The 26133-nt window shown below is 39.2% G+C and overlaps 1 protein-coding gene across 2 annotated transcripts; it reads left to right on the top strand.

Moving 5' to 3' along the window:
• The first annotated feature begins 8831 nt into the window (after positions 1 to 8831).
• LOC118412237 (neuropeptide FF receptor 1-like) lies at positions 8832 to 25617 on the top strand. 2 transcript variants are annotated; one of them, XM_035814957.1, is made up of 5 exons: positions 8832 to 9030; positions 21849 to 22269; positions 22546 to 22643; positions 22916 to 23015; positions 23850 to 25617. In XM_035814957.1, the coding sequence occupies exons 2-5, from the start codon at positions 22094 to 22096 to the stop codon at positions 24595 to 24597; spliced, it is 1122 nt and encodes a 373-aa protein (XP_035670850.1). In that variant the 5' UTR covers positions 8832 to 9030; positions 21849 to 22093; the 3' UTR covers positions 24598 to 25617. The 2 variants fall into 2 exon arrangements, with proteins under 2 accessions (XP_035670850.1, XP_035670852.1); XM_035814959.1 differs by lacking the exon at positions 8832 to 9030 and having other exon boundaries at positions 21462 to 22269.
• The last annotated feature ends 516 nt before the right edge of the window (positions 25618 to 26133 follow it).

Raw genomic sequence — 26133 nt, 5'->3', positions numbered from 1 at the left:
TGCAGTTCCAAGGTTAAATATCAGGGGGCATATAATTGATCTGGGCCTTTGTGTACCCAACACCTACCCACATGCTAAATATTATTGTAATCCATCCAGAGGTTCTTGAGTTATGCTTACAACAAAAGTACGGAAACACAGACAGACAGACAGACAGACAGACTGGCAGACAGACTGACAGATAGATAGACAGACAGACCCAAAACTATATCTCCATTTTTCATGAAGATAATGTGTGGTCTTAAGCCTCGGGTGATAACGCCAGTTGCTTTTAAAGAGCCATAGCAAAAGGAGCGCGTCAGGCGGTCTTCTACTCAAGGGGAAAGATGAAAGGGCGTCTTAGAACTGACATTGCAAAGGCCTCGAGCTGGGAGAGAGATGTTATCGCCAATCGTATAGCAGTCAAAAAGACTGCATAAGTTTCCTTTCATCGCCCAGCCACAGGCGATTTGAACTGACGATAAATCATTGGAACAGAATTCGAAGCGACGTGCATATGCATAGGTGTACCAAAACAGATAGAGATGAGAAGTTCTACAAAGCGACCTGAGAAGAAAGCAGGTAGAGTCTATAGAAACGCAACAGGTCTCGTGCCAATCCTCATGAGACGCAACGTTCTAATGTCGAACAGGAGCTCTTATATATCAACCTAGAGCCTTGCTAGCTATAGCAAAACTTGATTCCCCTATTGTTTAACCTTAAAAAGTGATTGCAATTGGCTTGAAATACTGTGTTGCTCTGAAACAGATCATGAATCATGATGATGTATGTCAGCCAGCTCCTTAGAAGAAAGACACAAGAGTATGTAAGAGACAAAGTTTCTCCGGTTGTATTTTTTATTGAACAACAGTATTTATCATTCATCAAGTACATTCTAACAAAATCAACTTATTCTTTCATTTATCAACCGTCTTTCCAAGTCTTGCCTATCCCGATGTTCTGTACACTGGTGCCATCTCAGTAGCAGGTGTGATTCATCAAACTAGAAACGCGCCGTTGATGAACAGTGTGATCAGTGAAAACAGAAGTAAGGAACAGCAGATAACTGCATCAGTGAATAGACAAGGAGACCGAGGTAACCTGTAGCGATGCTGTCACTTGAAGATAAATTGAAAGGACTCCTCTTGCATTGATGATTAGCTATATATAGAAGATTAGCTTGGTTACCATCCGGATAGCAGTTCGCTTCCACGTTTGCTATACACTTTAGACCGTCGCTTCTCTGCTATTCCGTCTGGGAACCCCGAAACACCCTTCGTCCGCTTGCGGGAGGGACTGTTGTCATCGAACGAGCACTCTAGAACCCATCCCTTAATTCGCTCATTAACTGACGTCACCATCAAAATGGTTGAATGTATAGTTCCAGACGGTAGCAGAAGCGAACATAGAAGCGAACTACTACCTGGATGGTGCCCAGGCTAACAGAAGACAACGTGCAAGAAAGCTTCCATTACTTTCACCCAAGTATGACATCAAATGCAGTTATCTCCCACAAATCGAACAAATTGACTTAGTTTAATTAAACCCTTCCATTGCAACAAGACAAGCGATGCACCGTGTATATTGGGAGTCGCAGGATTTATCGAGGGAAGAAACTATTTCGGAGACACGTCCCAAACTTGTCCACCAAAAATCAACAATCGAGTCAACTTTTAGAGAGAAACACTTTGAGACTTACTCTAACCTTCACGTTTGTAGGCCCATCCTTTCTTCTACAATGATGGATTAACTGCTCTGTGCCATAGGAAGCTCTGATACCCCCGTTAACGCATGAAAAATATTTCTATCTTCAATATCAAGTCACCTAAGACTAAGGTCCCCGTTGGTTCGATTTTTCATGTCAGTTTACTTGTACGGTCTCTGTATCCGTATTTATCACTTTCTTATTTTTGTCCCCCAAGTTCTCTCCACAGTGCAAAGGAATTTAGCGCCTTTTCAAAGAAAGTAAGCCTGGGCGTTTGATATTCTCTTCTCGTACGTAATAGTCCTTAAGCCTCTTTATTGATGTTTCTGCGACTGGAAAGTTGCACCGGAGTATTAAGAATGAGATTATGAGCAGATGAAGTGGAACTTTAGACAATTACAGGCTTGTTAGATTCGTCCTGTAGGCAAGAAAGTAATTATTCCATTTGTTAAAATGACAAGTGGACGTAGTACATTACATGTACATGTACAGTACATTAGATTGACGCTTTAGCCCTCCATATAGTACTGCAATTACAAATACTACATCTTGTAACATGCTATACCGAAAAAGCTATGAATTCAAACCACCAGTATTCATTTGTCGCATGAAATGATCTGAATAAAACGTCGATGGTAGCCTTGAGGGCGCTTTAAGAGCTCAGACACAGTGAGTTGCTAAATGTGTGGACAGGGAAGTAAATTATTCAGCACTTTATAACCTTCATCTGATGGGTCAAGGGGGAGGTTAAATAATGCAGTAGCAATCCAGCTTTTCAACCACAAAGTCAGCTTCTCATCCATGAAATCAGGAGCGTTTGACCCTGGCCCAGTCATTGAAGTCATGGCCTTTGTCCTATGCAGTATAGGACAACAGATGTAACACTCTCCACCGCCTTTAACGTCCCTTACCAAAGTCTGGTACCCTCGGTCTAATGAGAAAAACCGGTTTTGTAGCGGGACACGGTACCGGTACCCACCCTATACCAAGGACACCATGTGTATCCAGGGAGGCCAGTAACCGAACCCATGACTGGGCAGTCGGCCATCTAACGCCACGCGGTGCGGAAAAGTCACAACTTATCCAGTTTCAATTTCACATGATGTCCTTTGGCAGGTTAGGTAGCTTAGCTGCACGTCGACGTCAGGAGTGCCGATATCGACAAAATACATATCTTTTATACAGTTCACAAAGCTCAACCAACGAATTGATAGCTTTATTGAAAAAACGTACTCCAATTTAGATTTTACGGCAGATAATGCATGGGATTCTTAAAATGTGGCAGTTTAAATGTTGCGAGGAAATTCAATCGCTATACGTCTTGAAATATCCTATATTGAAAAACACCTAAGGGTTAAGGCCACAAATTTATCGCAAGTCATGATTTGAAGAAAGTCGATGAGCATTCAGAGACGGAATTAGGTGACTATGTATGGCGATCGAATTTGTCAAAGTTTACGATGAGTAGTGACGTCTACTCGGATTAGACGACCCAATGACCTTGGGCTCATACTTTTTCTGGAGGTCCGATGATGTAGAAAACATGATGATATAGCAAATGTTCTCATGTACATCCTCTGGAGTTGGTTGATTTGGATGCCATGACCATTGAACATTATTTTCCACAACGTCAGATTTCTAAACCTTTAACTGACCCAACATTTCTTGACACTAGATTGGCCAAATGTGGTCGAAATGGACCACTGCGTTTTGTTCAGTAATATATTTATTTTACATACATACATTGCTTCTTAAACGTAAGAGGAAAATTTTGACATATATATAAGCGTGAATAATTCCTTCTGATGATACTAATGTGTGCAACAACCAGGATTGATCATGTTTTGAATTGACAGTACTGATTTTATTTCCTATATCAAGCCTTCCTATGCTGCCCCTTACTGCCAGAAATTTTACAACAATAACAATTTAAATAACATAGATTGAAGCATTATGCCTCCAAGAAGACATGTTGAGGAAAACCAAAGTAAAAAAAAAATAATGCATTTTGCTGAGGTTCAAATGGACTTTACTTTAACTCGACAGAGACTAGTTTTCACAGTATTGTACCAATCTCCTAAAAACAACTTGGTAAAAGTTTAAGTTGGTGTTTACTGACAATTACACTGAGGATTGTTTTCGGATTAAAATTTTCAAAGGCCCTGGCGGCCTAACACACGATGTTTGTAAAATTGTTGCTATGAATCTGTGTTGGCTCTAGTTATCTTCACCTAGAATGTATGAGTATTACTAGGCGGTTTTTGTTTTCTTCATCAAGAAATAACACATAGCCACGAACATTTAACTAGGTTAGTTTTCATTTTTAAACACACGCTACGATGAATGAAGTACTTCACAGGTAATAACCACGCATAACTTGACATCAATAAGTTGTCTGTCTCCTATCAGAAATTCTTCCTGTCAAAGGCACACATTGTATATCTTTACCAATACTTACGATTTACCACTCAATACCACTAGCCTAAAAGTCTACACGACGCAGGATTAACTTTCGGTTGTGTCTCGTTTAATATCCTGAAGTTCAGTAGCTCAACAGAAGTGCAATCGGTGATGGTTATTGGAAATGAAGCCATGCGTAAAACTGCAAGCCAAGATCAACTGCTTAATTGACAAATGTACACCCAAACAAATATGCTCGTCACGTAGACTGGTTGGTTCCCATTGTGCTGCAGTTGTTGGAGGAATTGCACATCCCTGTGTTTTTGGTCGATAACCGACACTACTCTTCCACGCAGAAAGACAATACTTTCCGGGACGATCGACAGTAGAGCAGGAAGTCCTGCACCAGTAAACCAGGTTAATATCCTCTACTATCCAGAATGATTGCGATCGGTTCGTCTTCGAAGCGATCATCCTCCATCTATATTATGCAGAGTTTCCCACACAATACCACTCGGACCAGAATGCATTAGTTCAAATTAACTCACACACCACACAATCCCTTTAACTCCTGGTCATTTGTCAAACACTGACAGGCGCAAATTCCTACCTCTCTATAACGAATTTTGGTTTCTAATGAAAGGCGAGCGATGGCTGCGTTGAATCCAAGTTTCAAGTGGGCTAGGGAAAGTTCTTCAGACTTTTGCAGCTGAGATATTTTCCGCCAAAATCAACTTCTACAACAGACTGTTTAACCGAGCGGCACGGTGATCTTGTGGTTAAGGTTGGTGACTCGGAACCTGGAGGAACTAAGTTTGCATCCCTGACTGATGCTGATGCTGTACTTTATACCAATTTCACCACCTAACTCAGGTTAAAGAATCAACCACACAAAAAGGGTATGAAATAAATCTGTCCCGGCATGAAGCATGCACTATCCCTTACAAACCTGGTAGGTGCACAATGAAGTGAGTTACCGACGTGCAAAAAACAACAACAGAATATCATTGCGGAAATTCAACAACAATATAAACTCTCGAGAAAATACTGATAATTGTGACATGTTTTAGTATTTATTGCCACTTTTGGATTCATGGCATTTTCCTGTCCAGGAGACGAGTCAATCCACGACAGCCAACGGTCACATCTGCAGCCTGTAGATTAATATTTTCTACTTTACCGAGCATATCGCCTAGGGATTGGCAATCTTTTAGACACGCAACGGAATGGTCGTATGCCAAACAATCACGGGGCAGGTATCTGACCGATTCATGCTTTAACTTGAAATTTTGCAGCGTGCAATTTCAGCTGATAACTTTAATAGCTTTTTTGCCTTTATTCCAGAATCTAGGGGTTAAGCGTCGCACTTAGAAGGTCATACAGCAGCATACATATGTGTGGGCGGGAACGAAGCCCATGTGGTTAGTGACCCTGACTTTGGACAGTCCCGGCTCTACGTTGTCGCTCACCGGACAGACACAGCAGGGGGTACGGTCATCACTGACACGGGTAGCAGCCCCTAGAACGGGACGTTAGAGAGGCGTCACTGTTTATTCATTCCACTTGTCGAAAAGACCAAGGGGAATTTCCCCGGTACAATGAATTTAATATGACGTCTTCTTTGTGACGACGAAGTTCTTCGGTGGAATGCACTGCTTCGAGATCACTATCATTATTTCAGGTAGCAGTAACAGTCGTGGCAATCTAACAGAAGGATTACATGTGTGATACAAACGGGGAATCATTCCCACAAAGCTTCCTGCCTCTGAAGTATTTCCAATGGGGAGTCTTGTATCTCCCAGTGATAAGCGTACAATATCATCATCATTGACCTGCCAATGGGACAATATGCACGATAGACCACGAAGCACGTTGCTACACCTCAAAGGTATAACATCGATAACTTTCGGTGGCAATGTCCTTTGACACACCTTAATGAAAAAACAATTTTAAATTCTCTATGTAAAGCAAATGATAGAAAGGTACAAAACCAAAACATCATTAGAATTTTTTTCGACATAAGCACTTTGCCATTTTGGTAAATTGTATTTTAAACCTCATTCTTTGATTCTTGTCTTCAGGGAATACCTAACAAAGCTGTCTTGTACCCCATATTGAATTTTCACAACAGACATTGCTTCCGCATCGGAGTAATTGTTATACAACGCAGTCATGTAATATGATTACATTGCTTTCAGCATCTTAACATGTGTGTGCACTTCTTATAAGGGTATATTTTCTACTAGACGCTCAATAGAGCAATGCATATCAATCATCCAATCTATAACGAACAGGTTGGCAATGGCGACTGATTGTCTGAAGCATTCTCTGTTTAATAATCGTTCATATTCTTGAGGGCCGAGCTACCAAAGTTTTGATTGATATTATTAAACAAGGTCTCAGACCGGGGGGGGGGGGGGCAAATTGACCTTGATCTTTATCTTACCAAGACGGCAAGACCTATCCACATATTTGGGGTAAGTCCCAATCAAACTTGGTGTTGGTTAGGTAGAGTATATTTATTCCACCTATCCACATATTTAATATCAATACAATCCATCCAGAGGTTACCATAAATATCAGAAAACACAGTACAAACAATACACCCATTTTTTTCATTAAGGTAAGGCGAAGTTGCCTAACAAGTATATCGAGACGAAAAAGTTATGTTGCAATCATATAATGTGACTTAACAATCAAAATAATCTGCAAAGTCATTTTGACCAAGGAGGATTGTAACCTCCTTGTTTTGACAGACCTTATCCTTATCGAGGCTATTGGCAGTATACACTCCGTACATTGGATATGCCTAAAGCATCAAAGGGAACATTCTTATTAATAATCATTAGTTCATAACAAGTTGTCCTTCGCCTGGGTAGCGGTTACTTCTGTCACTGTCAAAAACATTTCGTCATTTAGGGACGCTCGAAAATGTTTTCGTACTCACAAGGCCAACTCATTACCACAGGGATACTCAGTTACGGTATATACATGTAGAACAACAGCAGTACTTGGTAGATTCAAGGACCCTTTCTTAACCTCTTTGGTAGATTAATGTTATATCTAAAGTATAGGCCGTATGAAGCACACCTTATTTCCTTTTCAGTTCAGAGGAAAATGGGAGGCGTGGCACAAGGTTATGGAAGTCATTACATTTTTTTCAATTGCTAATTCACTGTGTCTGATTTAGTTTGACCTTCATTTTATTTTCTGAAATCAAAGTGAAAAATGCATAATGCAATGGGTTTTATTACACCAGTTCATGATCATTCACTTCCGCCGGATTTAGCCTTCATCACTATAATGCAATCACTCTATCACATCGCCTAATTCAAATGACGTGCGAACACAGAGCTATGTCCTTGCCTGAAATCATTGAAAATTGCAACTCGCAAAGCCAAAACAAAGAACTGTAGTCGCGATACAGAATGAATTCGATGAAATTTCACTCTATCTTTTCATTGTCGACATACCTATTGTTATATATGTCGAATATTTCTTCAGTTGTGGTAGAAGGTCAACCTATTTCGTTCTGAGTATCGTTATCAAGACAATTACAACCTCTTCACACAAAAAAAACTGCTACCAATCATGCTTGATGTTAAAAATCACTTGCAATTTGCGGATACAATGCGCTGATATAGTTTAGAAGTTAGAGGCAAATAACAATTTTTAACAGTAGCGTCGGCCATCATGCATGTACATTTGTATGCATCTTTCTAAGGTTGAGATGGATGTTGTTTTCGGCATCCTTTATTCTTCATACACTGCAGCAATGTCACGGTACGTATGAGGGAAACATGAAACGTTCCTGACAAATACCACCTGCATCTCGACTGACCTTGCATATGATCACCAGTTAACTGCCGGAGAACCGATGGACATGACATCAAGTCATATCCTGCAATAGAGTTCCCACGCCAATAAATGAAATCTTCGCATGACATTTATACAGCGGTAAAAGCTTTCTGAGTAAAGGGCAGAGTGGTTTGAAAAAAAAAGGATCAGTTTGCAGCTCTAAGAACTGCCTATCCAAGACAGGGAATAGAATCTGACCTCCAAAGCACGACCGACAGACTCAATACTACGCTTGGCTGCTGGTAAGCTGCTGACGTGAGGTCAACCAATGGCGACAAGGGCCAACCGACGCTTAGAAGCGGACGTAATATAATCAGGAAATTGGTTGGTTTTATCTTCTATAGCCGCCCCCAATCCTTATGATCCTGAATAATGTTAATGCGGAAATATCGTCGCCTGTTCGTAGGTACATCTTTCACACCTTTATTGCTGGCATAAACATGTCCATGGCGAGACATTGAAAGGTTCTCTTGATTATGTCTGAATCCGATATCGGTATCACGCCAGCTTTGACAGAACGCCAACTTCCAAACTGCACAGCGGTAGAAAATCCATGCGATCTCTGCCTCGGGCACCAATTTTCAGTTAATGCTGTATTGGCGCAAGGTATGGTTTCATTTCTTTATTTTCAGGTTTGTTAGTCGGAGTTTACTTTGAAATGCTTTTATTTATGTTTGCTATGATTGCGGTAATGAAGCATTGTACTATAAATTACTTTGTTCGCATTTCTAATGTACCAAGCCTCCGGCAACAGAGAGTTTTTGATGATCGCTTCAGAGACATCTAATTTCCTGCGCAAACGGCAAGTCCTTTGTGTCGGGTAGATGACTCACACCGCATCTGACAAACTCAAGCCATTTCTATTGGTCCACATCTGATTTGCCGTCATGTGACTTGGCTTGGATATAAATCTGGACAGTGACAAGCTCTTTTTACACTCCTCCAAGCCCACACGTCTGCAGTATAGTCTTCAGAAACGTCAGCACAAAGTTTCCGGAAGGACTGTACAGCTTCTACATCGTTCCTGACTTCGAGCTGGCATAGTCGACTACAATCGATCCGGGTGATATCGACCAAGATCAGTGACGGTTTGCTTCGATCGTTTCCTTTCGTTTACCAGTCATAATCTGTTAGCATGCTTTTACAGTGAAATTCGTGTTTCATTTCAATACATAACGCACTACCTGTTTGTTTAAATTGGCTATGTTTAGTAAATGTCATGATGATGATTATTTTAACAGTTTCCATCAGATCTCCTACGATATGTTTTAAATTTAAGATGAACTGTATTTCAATACCACAATTTTTGATTTGTTGTGTGCATTAACATGTATAAGCACGGGAATTTTAATCAGTTCTGAGATTTAGATGAATAATTTTGACGTCCTTTATCCCGAAGGCGCACTGTCCTTCAAATGTTCTTGACTATTTTCATACATTCCTCCCAACCCTCTATATCGTCTAAATATGTCTAATCAAAAGCCAGCAGAAATCGTATTGGAAGTACTTATGAAATTGTTAGAGTAATGTACCATGCCAATCTTAAATAGCGAAGTTAAATATGGATAGATATAAATGGTTACTTTCTTGCAAATTCTTGTCTAGCCAATAATTGCAAATGGCAATATAAATATAGATAATAGAATGAATTGAATTGAATTGAAATTCGGCATAACATATAAATATATAACCTAAAAAAATCCCTCCGGGACTTAAAGCACAAGCACTTTACATTCATAGCTGTACGTGAGGTTTAAAAGGATTTGCCCAAAGTCCATGTCTGGTGTTGAAGTCTTCGTATCTATCAGGAAAACCTCTATAAAGAAACCACAAAACAGGCTGCATGCAAGGGGCTTATATTAAAGTGGCAACGGTAACGGTTGGTGATATAGAATCCAGGCTGTGTGGATTAGATTCCTTTTATTTTCGTTCCGTGACAACACCGATAGTGATTCCAAATCTGGTTACGATATTTTAAAGCAGTCAGCAATATGCGTTTACTTACAACATTGGTGCCGTGTTTTTGTGACGATTTCGGTGAGGCGGTAGCGTCGGTAAAAAAAGAGAGAATACTCCAAGCACCAGTAACATATTGGACAATGCAAAACACTGCATTTAATTCCTTGAAAAATAGCATCTTGGTAACGATATATACTCTCGTGTTACGTAGGGATACTTTGCGACACTGTCCGCTGCATACGAATGAGATAACAAGGATAAACACTAATTGGGCGAGTCTCATGTCATTGAGTCTCTTACATAAGAGTGCGCCGCCGTCGATACGCGTTTCCAGTTTCATTCTCTGCGTGTTGACATATTTCAAGTCAAAGAAGCAGCGACCTGCCATACGTGAACAAAGAATATCGCCCAGGGGTTTCATTGAAGTAATGGACTTAATTATTCTGTGTAGCATAAATGTGGACCACCAAGCCTGACAAACGCACCTGTAAAACTGCCGAGATATTGTCTTTTATTTTATTTCAAAACTCGGTCTTCAGTGTGACGCATGCGTGCGCAATGTAGGTCAAACAATATAGTCGCTATTCGCTGATAGGAATGCAGAGGTGGAAGTGGATTGTCTCCAAAGTCATCACGCCTGAGCATACAAGCCCCGCAAATCATTTCTTTCAGACACAATGACGACCCAATGTGAAATACTGTCAGAACCAGTGCCAGGTCACGTTTTGATGAGTGTTAAATCTTCATGCAAATGGTCGGCGATGGACAAATGGTTATGCTAGCGGACAAGAGATCAAGAGGTCTCGGGCTCAATTTCTGGAATCTCTTGCTAGGATGTATCCTTGAGAAAGGCACTTAACACAACTTTCCACACTCCATTGTAGTGTGTGAATTAGTATATGTCTTCGGTTGGGTTGGGGTGGTGAGGTAAACTAAGTGGAATGAGAGGGATGAAGTCCGCTTTCCCATACCATGTGCAAGAAACAGACGAAAAAGAACCCACTTCCCCTACGGCATAAAACGCTCTGAGAGGTATCTTAGTAATATCTTGTACTTGTACATGCCGCCACTGCCTGTTGCATATAAAGCTCAAATTCGTATCCACATGACCTCATAATAATTGACCATAGACGTTAAAGCCAGACCATGTTCCTGTCAACAGTGTGGATATGTTTTATTTCATTTGGGGTCTGTGAATGTGTGTGTGTGCGTGTGTGTGTGTGTGTGTGTGTGTGTGTGCGCGTGTGTGATTCCAGTGTTTCCATATTGCAATGCATGTAGCATATGTAATGACAGGTGGGTCAATAATAGATACATTGAGACCAATTGAAATTAAGGCCTAGTTTACATAACTGATACGGAAATTCCAAAGTCCCCTACTGGTAAATGATGAGTCTTCAGTTGATAAGTATCCTTTAAAATGCTACCTCATTTGCAATGATGACAAAGACTGACTGAAATTCGGAAACATGATTGGTGCTATTGTCAGTCATCCTTGTCAACCAAACATTTCCTCTACACTTCCAATGTCAGTGTCCAAACAACAATACACTCTGATTTCATACTGCACTCTCTTCACATAGCATTACTGTTTGAGTATTAATAGATATACTGATCTGGTACATTTCTTCCTCAATCAAAAGGGCATTATTTTGAATGGGACTGTGGGCATTTTGAAATGGCGACGCCTTCATTGATGAGTTCTTCTCTTACAAGTAGCAACTGCAGCTGACGGACAATGGGGGTTCTAATCTTCTAATGGGCAGTGGTATATTGTATATATTATCATTATTATCTACTGTTTTGAATGGCATTTTTCACCAACGTGCCTTAAATACTAATCATTACTTTTACTTATCCTCTTCGTCCCATGTGGGACATAAAATAAATACTAATCATACATGATAGTAAAACGTAGGACGACTGCTGCTGTTTTCTTCGTACTTTTAATTTTTTTCTCGTCTGATCCGCATGACATTTTATCATTAATCAATCTTGACATAGTTGCCACCTTAATATAATTAATCAACATTGCAGAAAATATTAATTTGACATTCCATTGCCAAATGATATTACAGAATATCCGTTTTAATGTATCAACAATACCGTTTGTGTGTGTCTCCATTAGTTTTTAGGAAAATCATTATAATTTTTGGGAAGGAAATACTAATTCTATGAATTGGATGACATCTTCTGTGAACTGATGTGGTGTGCGAAGAAAACAATCACAGCCATTTTACAGCTTCTTTGTGCGATTTACAGAATGCATGGTCCTCACCTTAGACCTTAGTCACAACCCACTGTTTTAACTAACGAAAATTGCTGTGCGCGAGGAAGTCATCCACCTGATGAAGCGTGGCCTAATCAGGAGACTACAAAAAGCTTCTTCTGTAACCCGGACGTGTCTTTCACTGGGTTTCCAAAGCTCCACCGGACATTGAACCCATAAAAGACATATCGATGAAAGAATTTGGTGTATGTGAGATACTAATGAACGGATGAAGTCGTTGGAAAAATCATTCTCCCCTCCTTCATTAATGGGTCTGGATAATTTCACCATCGCGTCTGCGCTGCCCACATCCTGACGCCTTCTCCACTCGCAAAGTGGTTTTAAATCCCCGACGTCTTCAACCTTTACTCCCAATTAGATGTACGATAATCTGTAAACGCGCCTCTGTCTGAAATGCAATTTGCTCTTCCCAATGCTATCTTTGACTTAATGTCAAGGTACAATAACCGAAGAATCCTTCCTTTTTCTCCGATGTTATCAAAGTTTGCACAGTTTGTATTTACATGATGGTGGCATGTGCTTCATTTCATTTGACTCAGTGTACCATGTGCGTTATTAAGTTTTCGCAGTGGCGTCACTATACTTTAATTGATTTACGTACTATTATTTCCTGTTCACAACCTCTATTTTTTGTTTTCAGTTATTATGATTATGGTAATGACTCTGTCGAAACAAACGTTTATTCATCTATTCATCTCATGTGGATAGGTTCGTCAGTTAGGGACTAGACGTCGTGAAAATATTATAGATTACACGTATTCTGTCATGCTACCAGCAATAACAGCATTGCTTCTTCTTTTTGGCATGAATAGAAATAAATTAATCGCCAGGGGAATTCATTTGACATACAAAGCCTTGCCACGCTTAGATCCGACATCATGATCAAATCATACATACGTTATCCCATACAAACGTGCTCGATGTCACAGATGCCCGTTAATTCATTCCATGATAGCTTCGTCGGAAAGTTGATGTTTTCAGGTGTGGGCATCTGTTTGTCTGTCTGCCTGTAAACAGCGTAACTCAACTACTAGTGAATGGATTGATGGTACTACAGCTTATCGTCCAGTTTCTGTATCTTCTGTTCTGGAAAGCTGTTGTCCTAATTGCTGTAGATAGCCCTTGTGGTCGGGAAGAAGTGTAAGCCCTCTAGTAGCTTTATTTGGACCTGCCTGAGGTGAAGTGTTTCAGGTATCTCGAATAGTATGGTAAATTGTACATGTCTCACACGTAATTGCAATCTTTTGTTCAGTTCCTCGTCCCGGGAAAATATCATGTTACTCTAGCCCAGATTATCTTTTGAAGTATCAGTAACACCCCATCCCGCACAGATTGCGCAAAGCCATCTAAAAACAGCATTGCGTGAAAATTGGATATTACTCTCCAGGGTTTTATTGAGATTATGAAGATCATGCACATATATCTGGTTCTGTGGTAGATGTTGACCACCGTAAATTCTGACAAGCCCATATGTAAACCTGTTGATATATCTGACGCCTCCGTTATCACGATCCAGTCTGGCTTTGAAGAAGCCTGTACTTGTAGCTTTTTGACGGCGATCGTGTTGAGCCCTCGCTGAGTCCTAATATTTGACTTCATAATTGGAATAAATGTTAAAATCATGACGGAAAAGACTACAAAATAAACAAATATTAGTTAAAATTCCATGTCAAATAGTTTTGTCAAATAGGTCTGTCACAACCTTGTCACCGGGAGGGGGTCCTCGGGTAAATTTAAAGTAGCCAGAAAATTTGTAAAAGTCAAAGCTATGAAAGCTGTATTCAGAAAATATTTCAGTACAGCTATGTTAAAGTCTTTTAAAACATTCCTGTGTCTCCCAAAAAAAACATACTCCCTTTTATCGTAGAAACTTGCTTCAGATTAACAATAATATTTCATTATTGATTCGAAAAAGCACTTGTACTGATTTCATAGTTATATCAACAATTTTGAAAGAAGATCAGACAAAGACATGTTCCTAAGATATACGTTTGGACTTAATCTAAAATTTACAACGATAAAGTTCACCTTCCTTCAGACATACCAGAATTCGACATAATTGACATACGTTTTCAAAAATTTCTAGTCGGAGTCCACCTAAAAATTTAACGACGGCGTGCGAGGAGAACTTTCAACATTATGATATCTGCTAAAATTCAGTTCATCAAATACTAGCTGGCACAGGTTGACAAACTTACCCGAGGACTCGCAATTCATACAACACTGTATTTACTGGTGATCATGACTGGATTAATCATGTCAAAGACATTCTTTATTGCCATGGCTTTGTGCATATATGGATTATATTGCCGACCAACTGCGCCAGCGGCTACAAGATATACAAGAGTGGTTTAGTTGTATTAGAAATGATACAAAACTGTCTTAACAAATCGGAAGAGTGTTATAAACAAGAAATTTATCTTTATGAAGTTTATGAGATAGCTCTGAAATTAGTAAAGCGATAGTTGAGAATCAGCAACCATAATGTGAAGTTAGAAACTCGCAGATATAAAAATATAGCTCCTGACCAAAGGTTTTGTCCAGAACGAATTGAAGATGAATTCCACTCCGTCATGGATTGTTCTAGATGTAATGTTTTACGTCATAAGTTATTCAAATTTATAAAATCAAGCACATCAGATTTCAAGAGACAAGATGTTACAGACATATTTGAATATATATATTCAATTGCAACAACGCCCACAATGCAAAACTGGCAAATATATAAAAGACTGCTTTGCCATTTGAAAAAAATACCGACACTCATGATTAGCCCCACTCGATTGAAACATCATATCAAAACTTATGCTAGCCCGTATTGTTATGGTTAATTAGGATGTTAAATTTTACTCCATACCTTTATTTTGTACTTTGTTCAATAGTTGCTGCCACACATTGTATTACGTATCGTGTACAATTGTCTTGCAATTAGGTTTATGCACATTCACTGATGAAGAGACCCCGTTGCAAGTAGGTGTGATATTACACCCATGCACATAACACAAAAACACTCGTGATGTCGTCCTTCAAAATAACCTTGCGAAATCTTGCCTGATTCATTAGTGACATCAAACAATACAAGATCAAACTAAAATTTGTCTCCAAATCCAGGCATATTTTCACTAATGGAACAAATTTCAATTGAACACCATACACATTCAGGTATGACTTTTGATCTGCACCATGTAGATAGACTTACATGTACTGTATATATATAGCAGGATGAAGTAGAAAATGATTTTCTGTCTTGAGTTGTTTGCAGTTATTTCATAGTCTTTGAAGGCAAGCACAAAAATTTACTGCGACGGTGAACGAACTCAGGAGATGAGAATGAGGCAGCGTGAATTAAATTTTTTATAGTTAATGATTTACATGATAACATATCCCTGATTGAATCACATACTTGGTATTTCTCCATGAGAGGGGATGCTTTGGTATAGACGTCTTGCATTGTAATCAAAAGATTGCATCGCAAAGTCAAGACATTTTACTACACACCTCAGTATTGAATTAAGCGTCTATATCGTAATTGCCGTAGACTTTTCGATTAAATCAGTCGGCATATTTTATGTGAAATGCTTTGTTATTGCTGCCATGATGGGTGTTCGCCAAACTCAATCACGACTGATTACCGCCCAACTGTGAATAGCCCACCCCCGCAAATAGTTTCATCAGGTGGTGGTAAAAAGCAATTCAACATAGTTACGTAACCCTATTTTTCTTGCCTACCACCGTTTCGACAGACTGTCTAGAATATATCAGCTCTGATGAAAACAGCAGACAGTCCATCGAAATGTCTATAGAGAGAACAAAACTTTCTCACCTTTCTCACCCTGCGCCAGATAAGCATATTAATGCTTGTCAGCTGTCCTGCCGGATGAGACGTCTCCACTTCTGACGGTTTAGGAACTGTTTTTCCTCCTCTACCCTTTTCTACGTTTCTGCAAAAATAGCTGAAGTGTAGGGTTCCTAGTGCATGCATCGACTGCTTTTTGTTTTAGATGTATTGTTGGCAATCAAGGGCGACATGTTGTTAGAACACTTTTGACATTTGAATGATACGTTGACTCTAGCCACAGTTTCCCTTTGGTTGTACTCAGAGTAGTCAAAGAACGAGAAAAATACTTCATGATTAACTGAGGTTATAAAGGACAGGAAATGGTATTTCGATATGCTTTGAAGTGAATTTGTCCATCTCTAGATCCACATAACATGCCCAGTAATTCCATTGCCAACCACATTAAGGCCACAGAATGCAAAATGTAAGACTTACGTTGTACTTTCTCAAGTACATTTTTTCATCTAGTGACGCACTTCTTAATGCATTTTCCCTCTAGCTTGAATGGATGATCACCATACAGATAGCTTTACGCTCTAACTGTTACAGAGGTCAAACCACTGGCATTTATTCAAATGTGTATCTCTTGAGTCTTACAGAAGAAACTTTTTTTAATGCAAAATACTTAAGTTGAAATGTTTCCTACAAGCCAATTATTATTTGATTACATTTCCATTTACAATGACTATTCATCTTCAAACACTTCGATGAAAAAGGAACGGGAAGGGACTAAAGCCATCGCGCTCTGTAAGTGTTCCCCAACTGTGAGGTCTCCGTGTGGGAAAAGGGAGCCAGACCTTCCATTAACACTGGCTGACAAGAAATCCCAGGACATGGGCTTAGAAAACGTTTTTAGGTTAATCACGTATCATTTGGAACTCAAATGTGCTCCCTTGTGTATTTTGTCATTATGGTGCCCACATGCAGGTAAGCTATTTCTATCAGTAATATGCCAACGTTTTTGTTGTTTTAAGACAGTGTCAAACGATTGACCGCAGCGCATCGACGTGGTGCAGTAATTACTACTCAAGGGTATTGATTCATCTCCATACGGTCGTCAACTTGTCATTGTGGCAGTTTAAGGGGGTGATTTACAGAAGGACTAAGAACATGAAAGCAAAATGCATTTGTATCTGAGGTCACTCACTAATTGTACATACAGCAAAACAGACATCTCCGTAATTGCAGATAATTACTGGAAACGTACGTCAGGATCTGGCACAGCTGGTTGTTCTTGTATCTGTAATTAAAAGGCAGGTTAACGTAGACAGAAAATTCAGTATAATAGGATAATAGATGGTAGGTTATATTTGGAAAAATCAGAAAAATCTATTTTTTGATGGAAATATTTCGATTAGTTTATCGCAGTGTACCTATGAATTATCACAGCGATCTCATACATCTTCCCCTGAAACTGCACTGTATGCAACGTTCTTTTCTGAGATATGTCAAGAGGCCAAATGATATTTCCACATGTAGTATGCTCAATCTGTATGTTACAAGCAAGAAAATCTATCCATTCTAACTGATTTGAACCAACATGTATTGGAAATATACAATCAGGAAATTGCATCATTACGACTGGCCCACATGGGCCATGTAGCTCACTGATGTCTTAATTTATACGCGCGATAGGCGACGAAAATATTTTACTTATCAACACGTTCTTCGCGAAACCAGTGGATACTTCGCACTGGCAAAATTTGTCATCTAGATCCAAAGCAAAATGACAGCTACCAACGTTGTCAGATGGATCGATGGTTGATGAACAAGATTTCCAGAGATCCAGAGATTTTCATTTAAGAATTCAAGAATTTAAGAACAAGTGGCAAACGACGCTAGGTTGAGGACCTGAGTGTTACAAAATCAAAAATAAAATGGAATGAGAAACCATATCACGATTGTGTCAGATTCCAAAGATCTTGAATATCTTTTTCCCACAATAATGTATTTTCAATGAAATAGCAGTATAGTGAGCTATTAATATAGTGACAACAAGTGTCAAACAACACTTATATAAACAGGTCAATCACCTGATCATGAGCTCTTCTGGTAAAATAGACGGAATGAAATGGACGGAGAAGCCATGTCATAAATGTGCAGGTATCATGTGGCCGGTCTATTGATGTGAGCTTGGTGTGAAATTAGATTGCAGTGCTTACTCCGTGGCCATGTCGGATGCAGGTTTGGTCCCACATTTCACATTACATATTCACCAGTCACTAATGATGCTGTTTCTCTCGGGGGAGGTTCCATTACAAGAGGGTAATTCGTTATGAATGTTAGACATACAGCTAAACAATAACCGAATACAATTCAATCTCCGCAACTGAACGAAAAAGGAGGTTTACTTCCGAACGGTTTGCGTGACATCCATCACTCTTCTTCAGCGTCACCAGATGAGGATGATCCGCCTTCACCCACCTGGTTACTTTAATCTATCTGGATTCACCCGAAAATATTGTACGTTTTCTACATGATGATGTGGCAAGAAAGCCAGGAGAATGATATGACTGTACTTTGTGCTATAGACAGTGGATTGCGACCTGGTTGCTGAAATATCAGATCCGTCGATGATGAATGTAAGACATCCAGTTCTTAGTAGTTAAACATTACAAGCAACTTGTTAGAACCTGCTCTTTGACATATTTTGTTCATTGTCACGGACTAAAGTAGTGAATACTATCAGAAACATCTGTCCATTCCCAAAACCATATTTCATTACTTCTATCATAAAAACCAAACTGGTAAAGCTATCCGTGTATTCTAACTATAGTAAGAAAAGTGAAAAGAATGCATGCCTCAAACTGCAAAGTTAAAACTTTAAATTCGATTATCCATTTATATTTAAAACCCCTTCAGGTCCAGTCCAAGTCTAAACCCCCACGATCCAATCGACTACGTCATCGTTTGATAACATGTACAAAAACGTTGGCAGCAAGCAAGCGTGTTTTCGAAAGCCTTTGCGAGATTCAAACGTCGGGAAATGTCAAGGGACAGATCATAATCTATTTCGAATGCACGTGTATGGCACCGATAAAGGTTGGAGATGGACGAGTTGTTCAAAGAAGGGTTAAATGTCACATAAACCATTTATTTCCACTATCTTAGAATTTAATAGAAACCCATATCTCTGTAAGCTTGGCTTCTTTTTCACGTGCTTGCAAGTGATAAAGCCTACTCTTTCATTATCTTTTATGCATGTTTGCCCCTGTGGTTTATAAGATTGGGAAATAGACGCCACTTGTATGAACGTCTGAATAAACCTCTGATACTGGTATTCCACTTGTAAATATGTAATTGCTGTGCATTGATGGCAATCCGCAGGTTTGAATGTTCGATAGTGTATTTTAAGAAAACACCACATCCTCGAAGTTGGTAACTTACTGGTGCTCTGTATCAGGTCCATTTGTGAAATATATACTGCATCATGTTTGAAAATAGAAAGTTTTATCAGTCCTTAGACTTACCTTACACACAGTACTCGATCAAGTACTAGCAATATCATCAACAATATTAATACAAAATATAACATGATCATATCCTCCTCATGTTATCCTCTGTCACTCTTCATGTATTGCTGTGTATATGATAGTCCAAATTCATATCCAAATGTTTGCGTCATAGCAATTTAATCTCTAGAGTCTAACTTTAGGCGGGGGGACTTTGTGCATGTAGTATCAAACTAGGGGAAAAGTGGTGGTATATATTGTCATATAAGCAAGTGCGACGTGTAAGATTGATTTCATTCGACCAACCCCTTTTAACAGTTTACATCGGATCTCATTTCCATCTAATGTCACCTAGCTCATATGACTTATATTCCTGAGACTCACGGTGAATTGCTGAATTCCACCAGGCCTTCCTAGAAATCGAGAGAAATACGGTGAATAATTGGGTAGGAGATTCAGTCCGCGGAAAGTCACATTTTTCCCTAACTGCGTGGCTTGGGAAGCCCTGTGGTGGCGTGGCCAAACTCCCCTGGCAGATTATTCTCCTTGCAGCAAACGTAGGTAGTCTGGTAGGGACTAGTTAATTTTGTTTTGGTGTTGTTACCATGCTGAAATCACACCATGTTATTTGATTTAAAATCCATCCAAGTGGTGCCTATGTTTCAGAGTTGCTTCTCTAAAAAACATATATTTATATTTCAGCCATACCATAGGTATGGTGAAATATATTGTATTCGGAATGTTTCTTAAAAGTTTCTTTCTCCTGTCAAATCTTCATATCATATCAGCTCCGTCGTTCCTGGACCGAATGATCTGAAATTTGGCACAAGGGTAGAGTGAGCTAATACCCCGATGCCTTTTTCTCATTTTTTTTTCCATATCTGCCTCTAAAATGATTTTATTGAGGTTTAAAGGTCATGTTTTGACCAAACGGTATATTTTGGCCCCCTGTACTTACAATGGAATGGCCTAAAATTTGGTGTAGATAGGCATTAGATAGTTTGTAAAATGATCCAAGTAAAATTCTTGACATACACTACTTTAAAATGCTTAATTTCAGCACTTTACTGAGGGGAAATTGGTTTTCTTTCGGCTTAAAAATTGTAGTTTGCTAGGATTTGGAGTTCAGACAGGGTCATTTGAGCGGTAGCGGACGGTACGCATGCATTGGACGTTAGAATACAAGTCTTTGTCGTTGAATTAACCAACATTCCGCATGGCGATATCAATCATTTTTGGCAGAGTTGACTTTGGTAGGGTTAGTCCTTGGGTTAATTGAGACAATCGAGAAAATGTTACTTGGCGGAAAACGCGGGAAAATTGGCCAGTTTGCGTTTAGTTTTGATACGTGGGTTTGACAGTGGCGAAAATGATTATTTTCTCATCAATATTTCTCGTCATAATTATTTAAACTGTAAATCTAAACAATTGGCTTACATGTGCAATTGTATATGAATAAAGATCAGTGGGTACTTGAATTATGTGTAACTTATTGCTCTTTGTCAATAGATCAGCAATTTTTCTATAGTGGCCATATGTCTATAGTGGCAACATTTCTCTCACTGTACTGGAGAGAAAAGTGATGTATTTTTCCCGAGCAAATGTAGGTACTTCTAGTTCACAAGGACCTTATAACAGATATACTTAGACCTAGTTATTGTAGTGGAAACTGTTGAATGGCTTCATGTAAGTTCGTGATGAAAATTTTCTGAATGGAACGTGCGGTGTTTTTTTTTCACTTTCGGAAAAATAGGAGCTGCCGCGATTCTAATAACCAATTCGTTATGCATAGGGGCTCCTGTGGAAGAGTATACTCTTCCACATGGGCCCGGGGCATATTGGGCAAGTTCCGTCTTGACCTGGAATCAATTCACAATATTAGTTTCCTTTTGGGGATAAGTTACTGTTAAAATGTTTCATTTTGCGCAGGGGTGACTTGGAACAGTCCAATGTTGCGTGGGAATGGGTATGGCTGAAATATGCTGTATTTGCACCCAAGCAAATGTCGGCCTTTCTAGTAGTATTTGCAGACGGCTAGCGGAACGACACCGTAAGGTCAGGGGAACGATCCGTAAATTCTGACTATTGATTTTCGTGCTCCAGACAAGGTGCCTTGGTATTACCCAAAATCGAAAACGCAAAGAACTTAATTTCCTCACAGTATTTTATGGCCCGATGCAGCCAAAAGGTAAAATATTTATCTCAACATTTACTGAGCTTCTTGTCATGAATGTGTGGTCATGAAAAGTAAAATGTTATAGTCCTACTCCATATTGTTTATCAAGGTTTACAAAACAGGCTAAGTTCAGGGTAACCACACTAGCCTTTCTAACCGTTTGTTCTTCTGTGTTCTTTTTTTTCCTTCAGGAATACCGGATCGACGCGTGACACACGTATAAACGGGGATACGATTAATGCGCTAGTGCGACCTCGCCAATAGCGAGTATAGATCAGTGACATGGCTGACGGGCACTGAGAAATTGGCCGTGAATAATAGAGTATAGCGACATCAGCAGTAAGACTGCCAATAAAGTATCAACGTCTAACATTAATAACAATCAAAGCTATTTTGGGTACAGCTCTACCAGAAGATTCTCAGAGCTTTGGAAAAAATGAACAGTACTAACAGCAGCAACATGAATGAAACTGAAGGGTGGACAAAATCCACCTTTCTTTACGATGATCCAATCACAGCCCTGCTCATAGTAGCCTACGGACTGGTCTTTCTCCTGTGTATCATCGGCAATAGTGTCGTCTGCGTTGTGATCATCAGGACAGCAAGACTCAGGTTATCAATGGACAACCTCTTTTCTTCTTCTTAGTCTTCTATATTGGTGCCATTTGTTTCATTAAAACAGTATACTGTCCACTTGATACATTTGGTACAACACATTGTCATCTTTAATATGTATTACCCTAGACCATGCATTTTGTAATTGCTAAAGATTTCTCCTGTACCATTCTCTTGAAGTTAACTTGGGTAAAATATGCCTTCATTTTGTGTGAGTTTTCTTATCACACTGTGATTCACTAACGCTTTAACCTAATGTGCAACAAAATTCAGGACAGTGACCAACTACTTCATCCTGAATCTGGCCGTGAGTGACTTGCTTGTTGGCATCTTCTGCCTTCCCTTTACGTTGGCGTATCACATCTTCAACGGTAAGTATTACAAGGTTTTAGTATTATTTCGTAGAACCATTAGATATGGCTAGTGTATGAAGATAAACAGACTACTTCTTTTGGAGATAAAGCTATTTTCAGGCAACCAAAACCTATCAAACTGGCATCTTGTTAGCAAATTGTCTTTAACTTTACAACTGCTTGCCAGATATAGGAGTAATGTAGATATATCAATGCAATCATGTTGGTCGCTGAAAGAAGCTGATATATCATTTTGATCTGACAAATGTTTTGTTCTCTGTTCTTCACAGATTTCCAGTTTGATGATGCCATGTGCAAGTTGACTCCTTTTGTGCAAGGTGTTTCCGTCGCTGCTTCAGTCTTCACCTTTCTGATGATCGCGTTTGACAGGTAAAACTATGATTTTAGCAGTTCAAGCCATTTCGAGTTATTATATTCACATAATATCATTATAATTGCTATTTTATGTAAACTTATAGTGAGTGCATATACAATAGAATTAGAGGTAGAAAAACAATTACCTGTTGACAAGAGAACATGTAAATACTCTACAGGTAATGAAGTGGGAAGTGAAGTACACTTTATTTGTCATTGTCCACATTACAGTACCGAAAGATGCAAATTATTCAATCTAGTCAGCAAAATGCTCCCCAGCTTTGCATATCGCACTGAACTACAAAAAACTGTCTTTCTGCTAACACCACCCAATGCATATATTTCGCAAAATATCGAGAATTTCATCCTCCACTGCACACAGAAAAGAAATCAAACCCAATAGCAACCATATTATTATCATCATTGGTATTATTATTAGTAGTATTAATAGTATTATCAGTACTGTTATTGTTATCATTGGGACTAGGAAAAATGTTGTGTTTCTAGTTACCTGACTGACCCTACCAAAAACCTGTCGATCCTAGCCTGTTTAAGTCGGCCGCTGGCAAAGGGTATTAAACTGTCTACCTGATAATCTGAATCAGTCTTCCTGTATCTCACACTGTGTTAACAGTTCATGTAAGATTGTATAGTGAAGATTGTACTTCTTTTCCAGTTTCTTTACATTTCTTTAATGCAATCTAAGAGTTGATTTATCCGAATATTCCATCATTGTCAATGTATTTAATACATGTTGCGACGGTACAGGAGTCACAATCAACATGTTAAGTTTCTATAGAATACAGAAAACATCAATACTGACATCACGTTGTTTTCTTTTTCTTGAAGGTACAAGGCAATTGTCTTCCCTACAGAGCCACGAATGACGTTGAAGGCCATGCGGAAAACGCTGGTGGGCGTATGGATCTGCGCACTGGCGATAAGCACCCCACAAATCTTTGTCAATAATATTGAAGTGTACAGAGAAGGCTCAGAGTCTCTACATGTTTGCTATGAGCAATGGCCAGACGTAGTGTACAAACAGACCTATACGGTTATGCTGCTGACGGTAGTGTATATAGTGCCCCTTCTGTCTGTGTTGTATCTATACGGTAGAATCTTTCATCGCATGATGTTTAAACCAGGTCCAAGAACAGGGGGGAATCTCGCAGCCAATAGAAACAAATGTACAGGAGCAGTCTCCAAGAAAAGGGTCCGCGTTATCAAGATGCTGATAACAGTTGTTGTTTTGTTTGCTATGTCGTGGTTACCATTATACACTGTGTGGATGTTGCTGGACTTTGGCAATTTGCCGAAGGAGACCGATGCCTTCATTCATGTCAACGTTTTCCCATTTGTTCACTGGTTTGCTCTGTCTAATAGCTGTGTAAATCCGATAGTATACGGCTTGTTCAACTCAAATATTCGGAAGCATATCCGCTCGGCGCTTTCTCTGAAAGATAGCAACGGCCATTCAAATAAGACGGATGGTTTAAGGATAGCTACCTTGTCACCAGAAGAAGGAAAAACGAGTAGATCAACAACGCCAACGATGCGGACTCGACAGACTGTCCTTGTAGAGGAAACACGACTTTAGAAATCCGGAGGTTCACGATTCTGAGGACGCGGGTTCAGTGAAATGTCTTGTGGGTAATATGCCATTAGTAAAGGCTTTCTGAGACACTGTTAAGCAAATGATAGTCAAGCTTAACTGTTAGGTCCCCTAACTGTTTACAGTTAGGGGACCTCGCAATTGACATATCATACCGAGAAGGCATTCTAATTTTTTAAAATCAAAAAACCTTAAAACTATAGCAGTTGTAAAGAATATCGTGATAGAAACGAAACCTACGCCGTTTGTATACAATATTCAAACTTGCTTTGAATCATATGAATCTCTATTGGCACATAGCTCACACATTCTTATCGGGCATTGGTATCATTCTTGTATACAGAATGGAAAAATACTTTTGAAACATCACTCCTCCAGGGACAAAGGATTTTTCTGCCAATCAACAGTCTTATGTGGTGCGGATGATTTGGCATTTTTCGTCAAAAATGGCTCACACACAAATTCTCTCTCTATATATACATATTTGATAGATATTTCAACATAGATTGTAGCTTGTCACAATGCAATGTTGATTATAAAATTACTTAAGGACCAAGTGACATCTGAAAAACATGTACATGTAGGTAACAGTAAGCTGTTATAGACAACAAATATTTTAGCTAAAAGTAACATGAGTTTCATGAAGTTAACGCTCATGTTGAACGACTATGATTAGTTCACCCAGCGTTGTCGGCTAGAACTGCAGTATCTCATTGTACTGTTATGTGGTGGATGTAAGGGATTTAGCAGGAACTTTCAAGGGCGAGTGCAGCTTGTAAATGTTTTCAATTGATGCATTTATATCTCTTTATATCTCTTTGGCAAAAATCGTGCCAAATTAATGTGATTAAATCAAAACGGTTAGACTATTGTACAATGTATATGTTAGTGTGTACAGTGCTTCGTAGATTTCAAAATGATCAAAATATATTGCATGGTAAAAAGGAAGTAATTAAAGGGATCTTGCACACAATTCTGTTCATGTCCTGCTTGGTTTTCATTAAAATCCTGTATGTTTCTTTTGCAATGGTCATATAACATAAATTGTGTGTCCACATCTCTGACTCCGTCTAAACAGCCTGGAAGCAAGTAACTTTCTTCTCCCGACCTCCATCCAATTATTTCATGGTTTAGGTGTCCGCACAAACCTGGGTATGACAGCTTCTTTTGCGGTACTAGTCATCTATCACCTTTCGTTAATGATTAATTCCTACGTTTCGCAAAAGGAAGCAATATTGATTAGTCAATATAAAAGACAGCATACATGGGTGACTGGTAACTTGCTTTGCCATCTGATGACATGTAGCTTCATTACTTCGTCCATACTTCGAGCTATATTCGTCCAAGATGATGGATGCGACACGTCTGGGATTCTCAAACAAATCCACAGTGTCCATCACAGCTTTAGTAGGTTTCTAAAGATTACCCACAAAGAGAATGATCATAGACGTCTTCTCAATATCCTTCATACCGATGTGTACACTGTGTGAATGTTGAAAATCATTCGCATGGCAGGTGTTG

Source organism: Branchiostoma floridae, chromosome 3, assembly GCF_000003815.2.
Source record: "Branchiostoma floridae strain S238N-H82 chromosome 3, Bfl_VNyyK, whole genome shotgun sequence".
Classification (NCBI taxonomy): domain Eukaryota; kingdom Metazoa; phylum Chordata; class Leptocardii; order Amphioxiformes; family Branchiostomatidae; genus Branchiostoma; species Branchiostoma floridae.
Note: the sequence above shows the minus strand (reverse complement) of the source record. Positions and strands in the feature narration are given on the sequence as shown.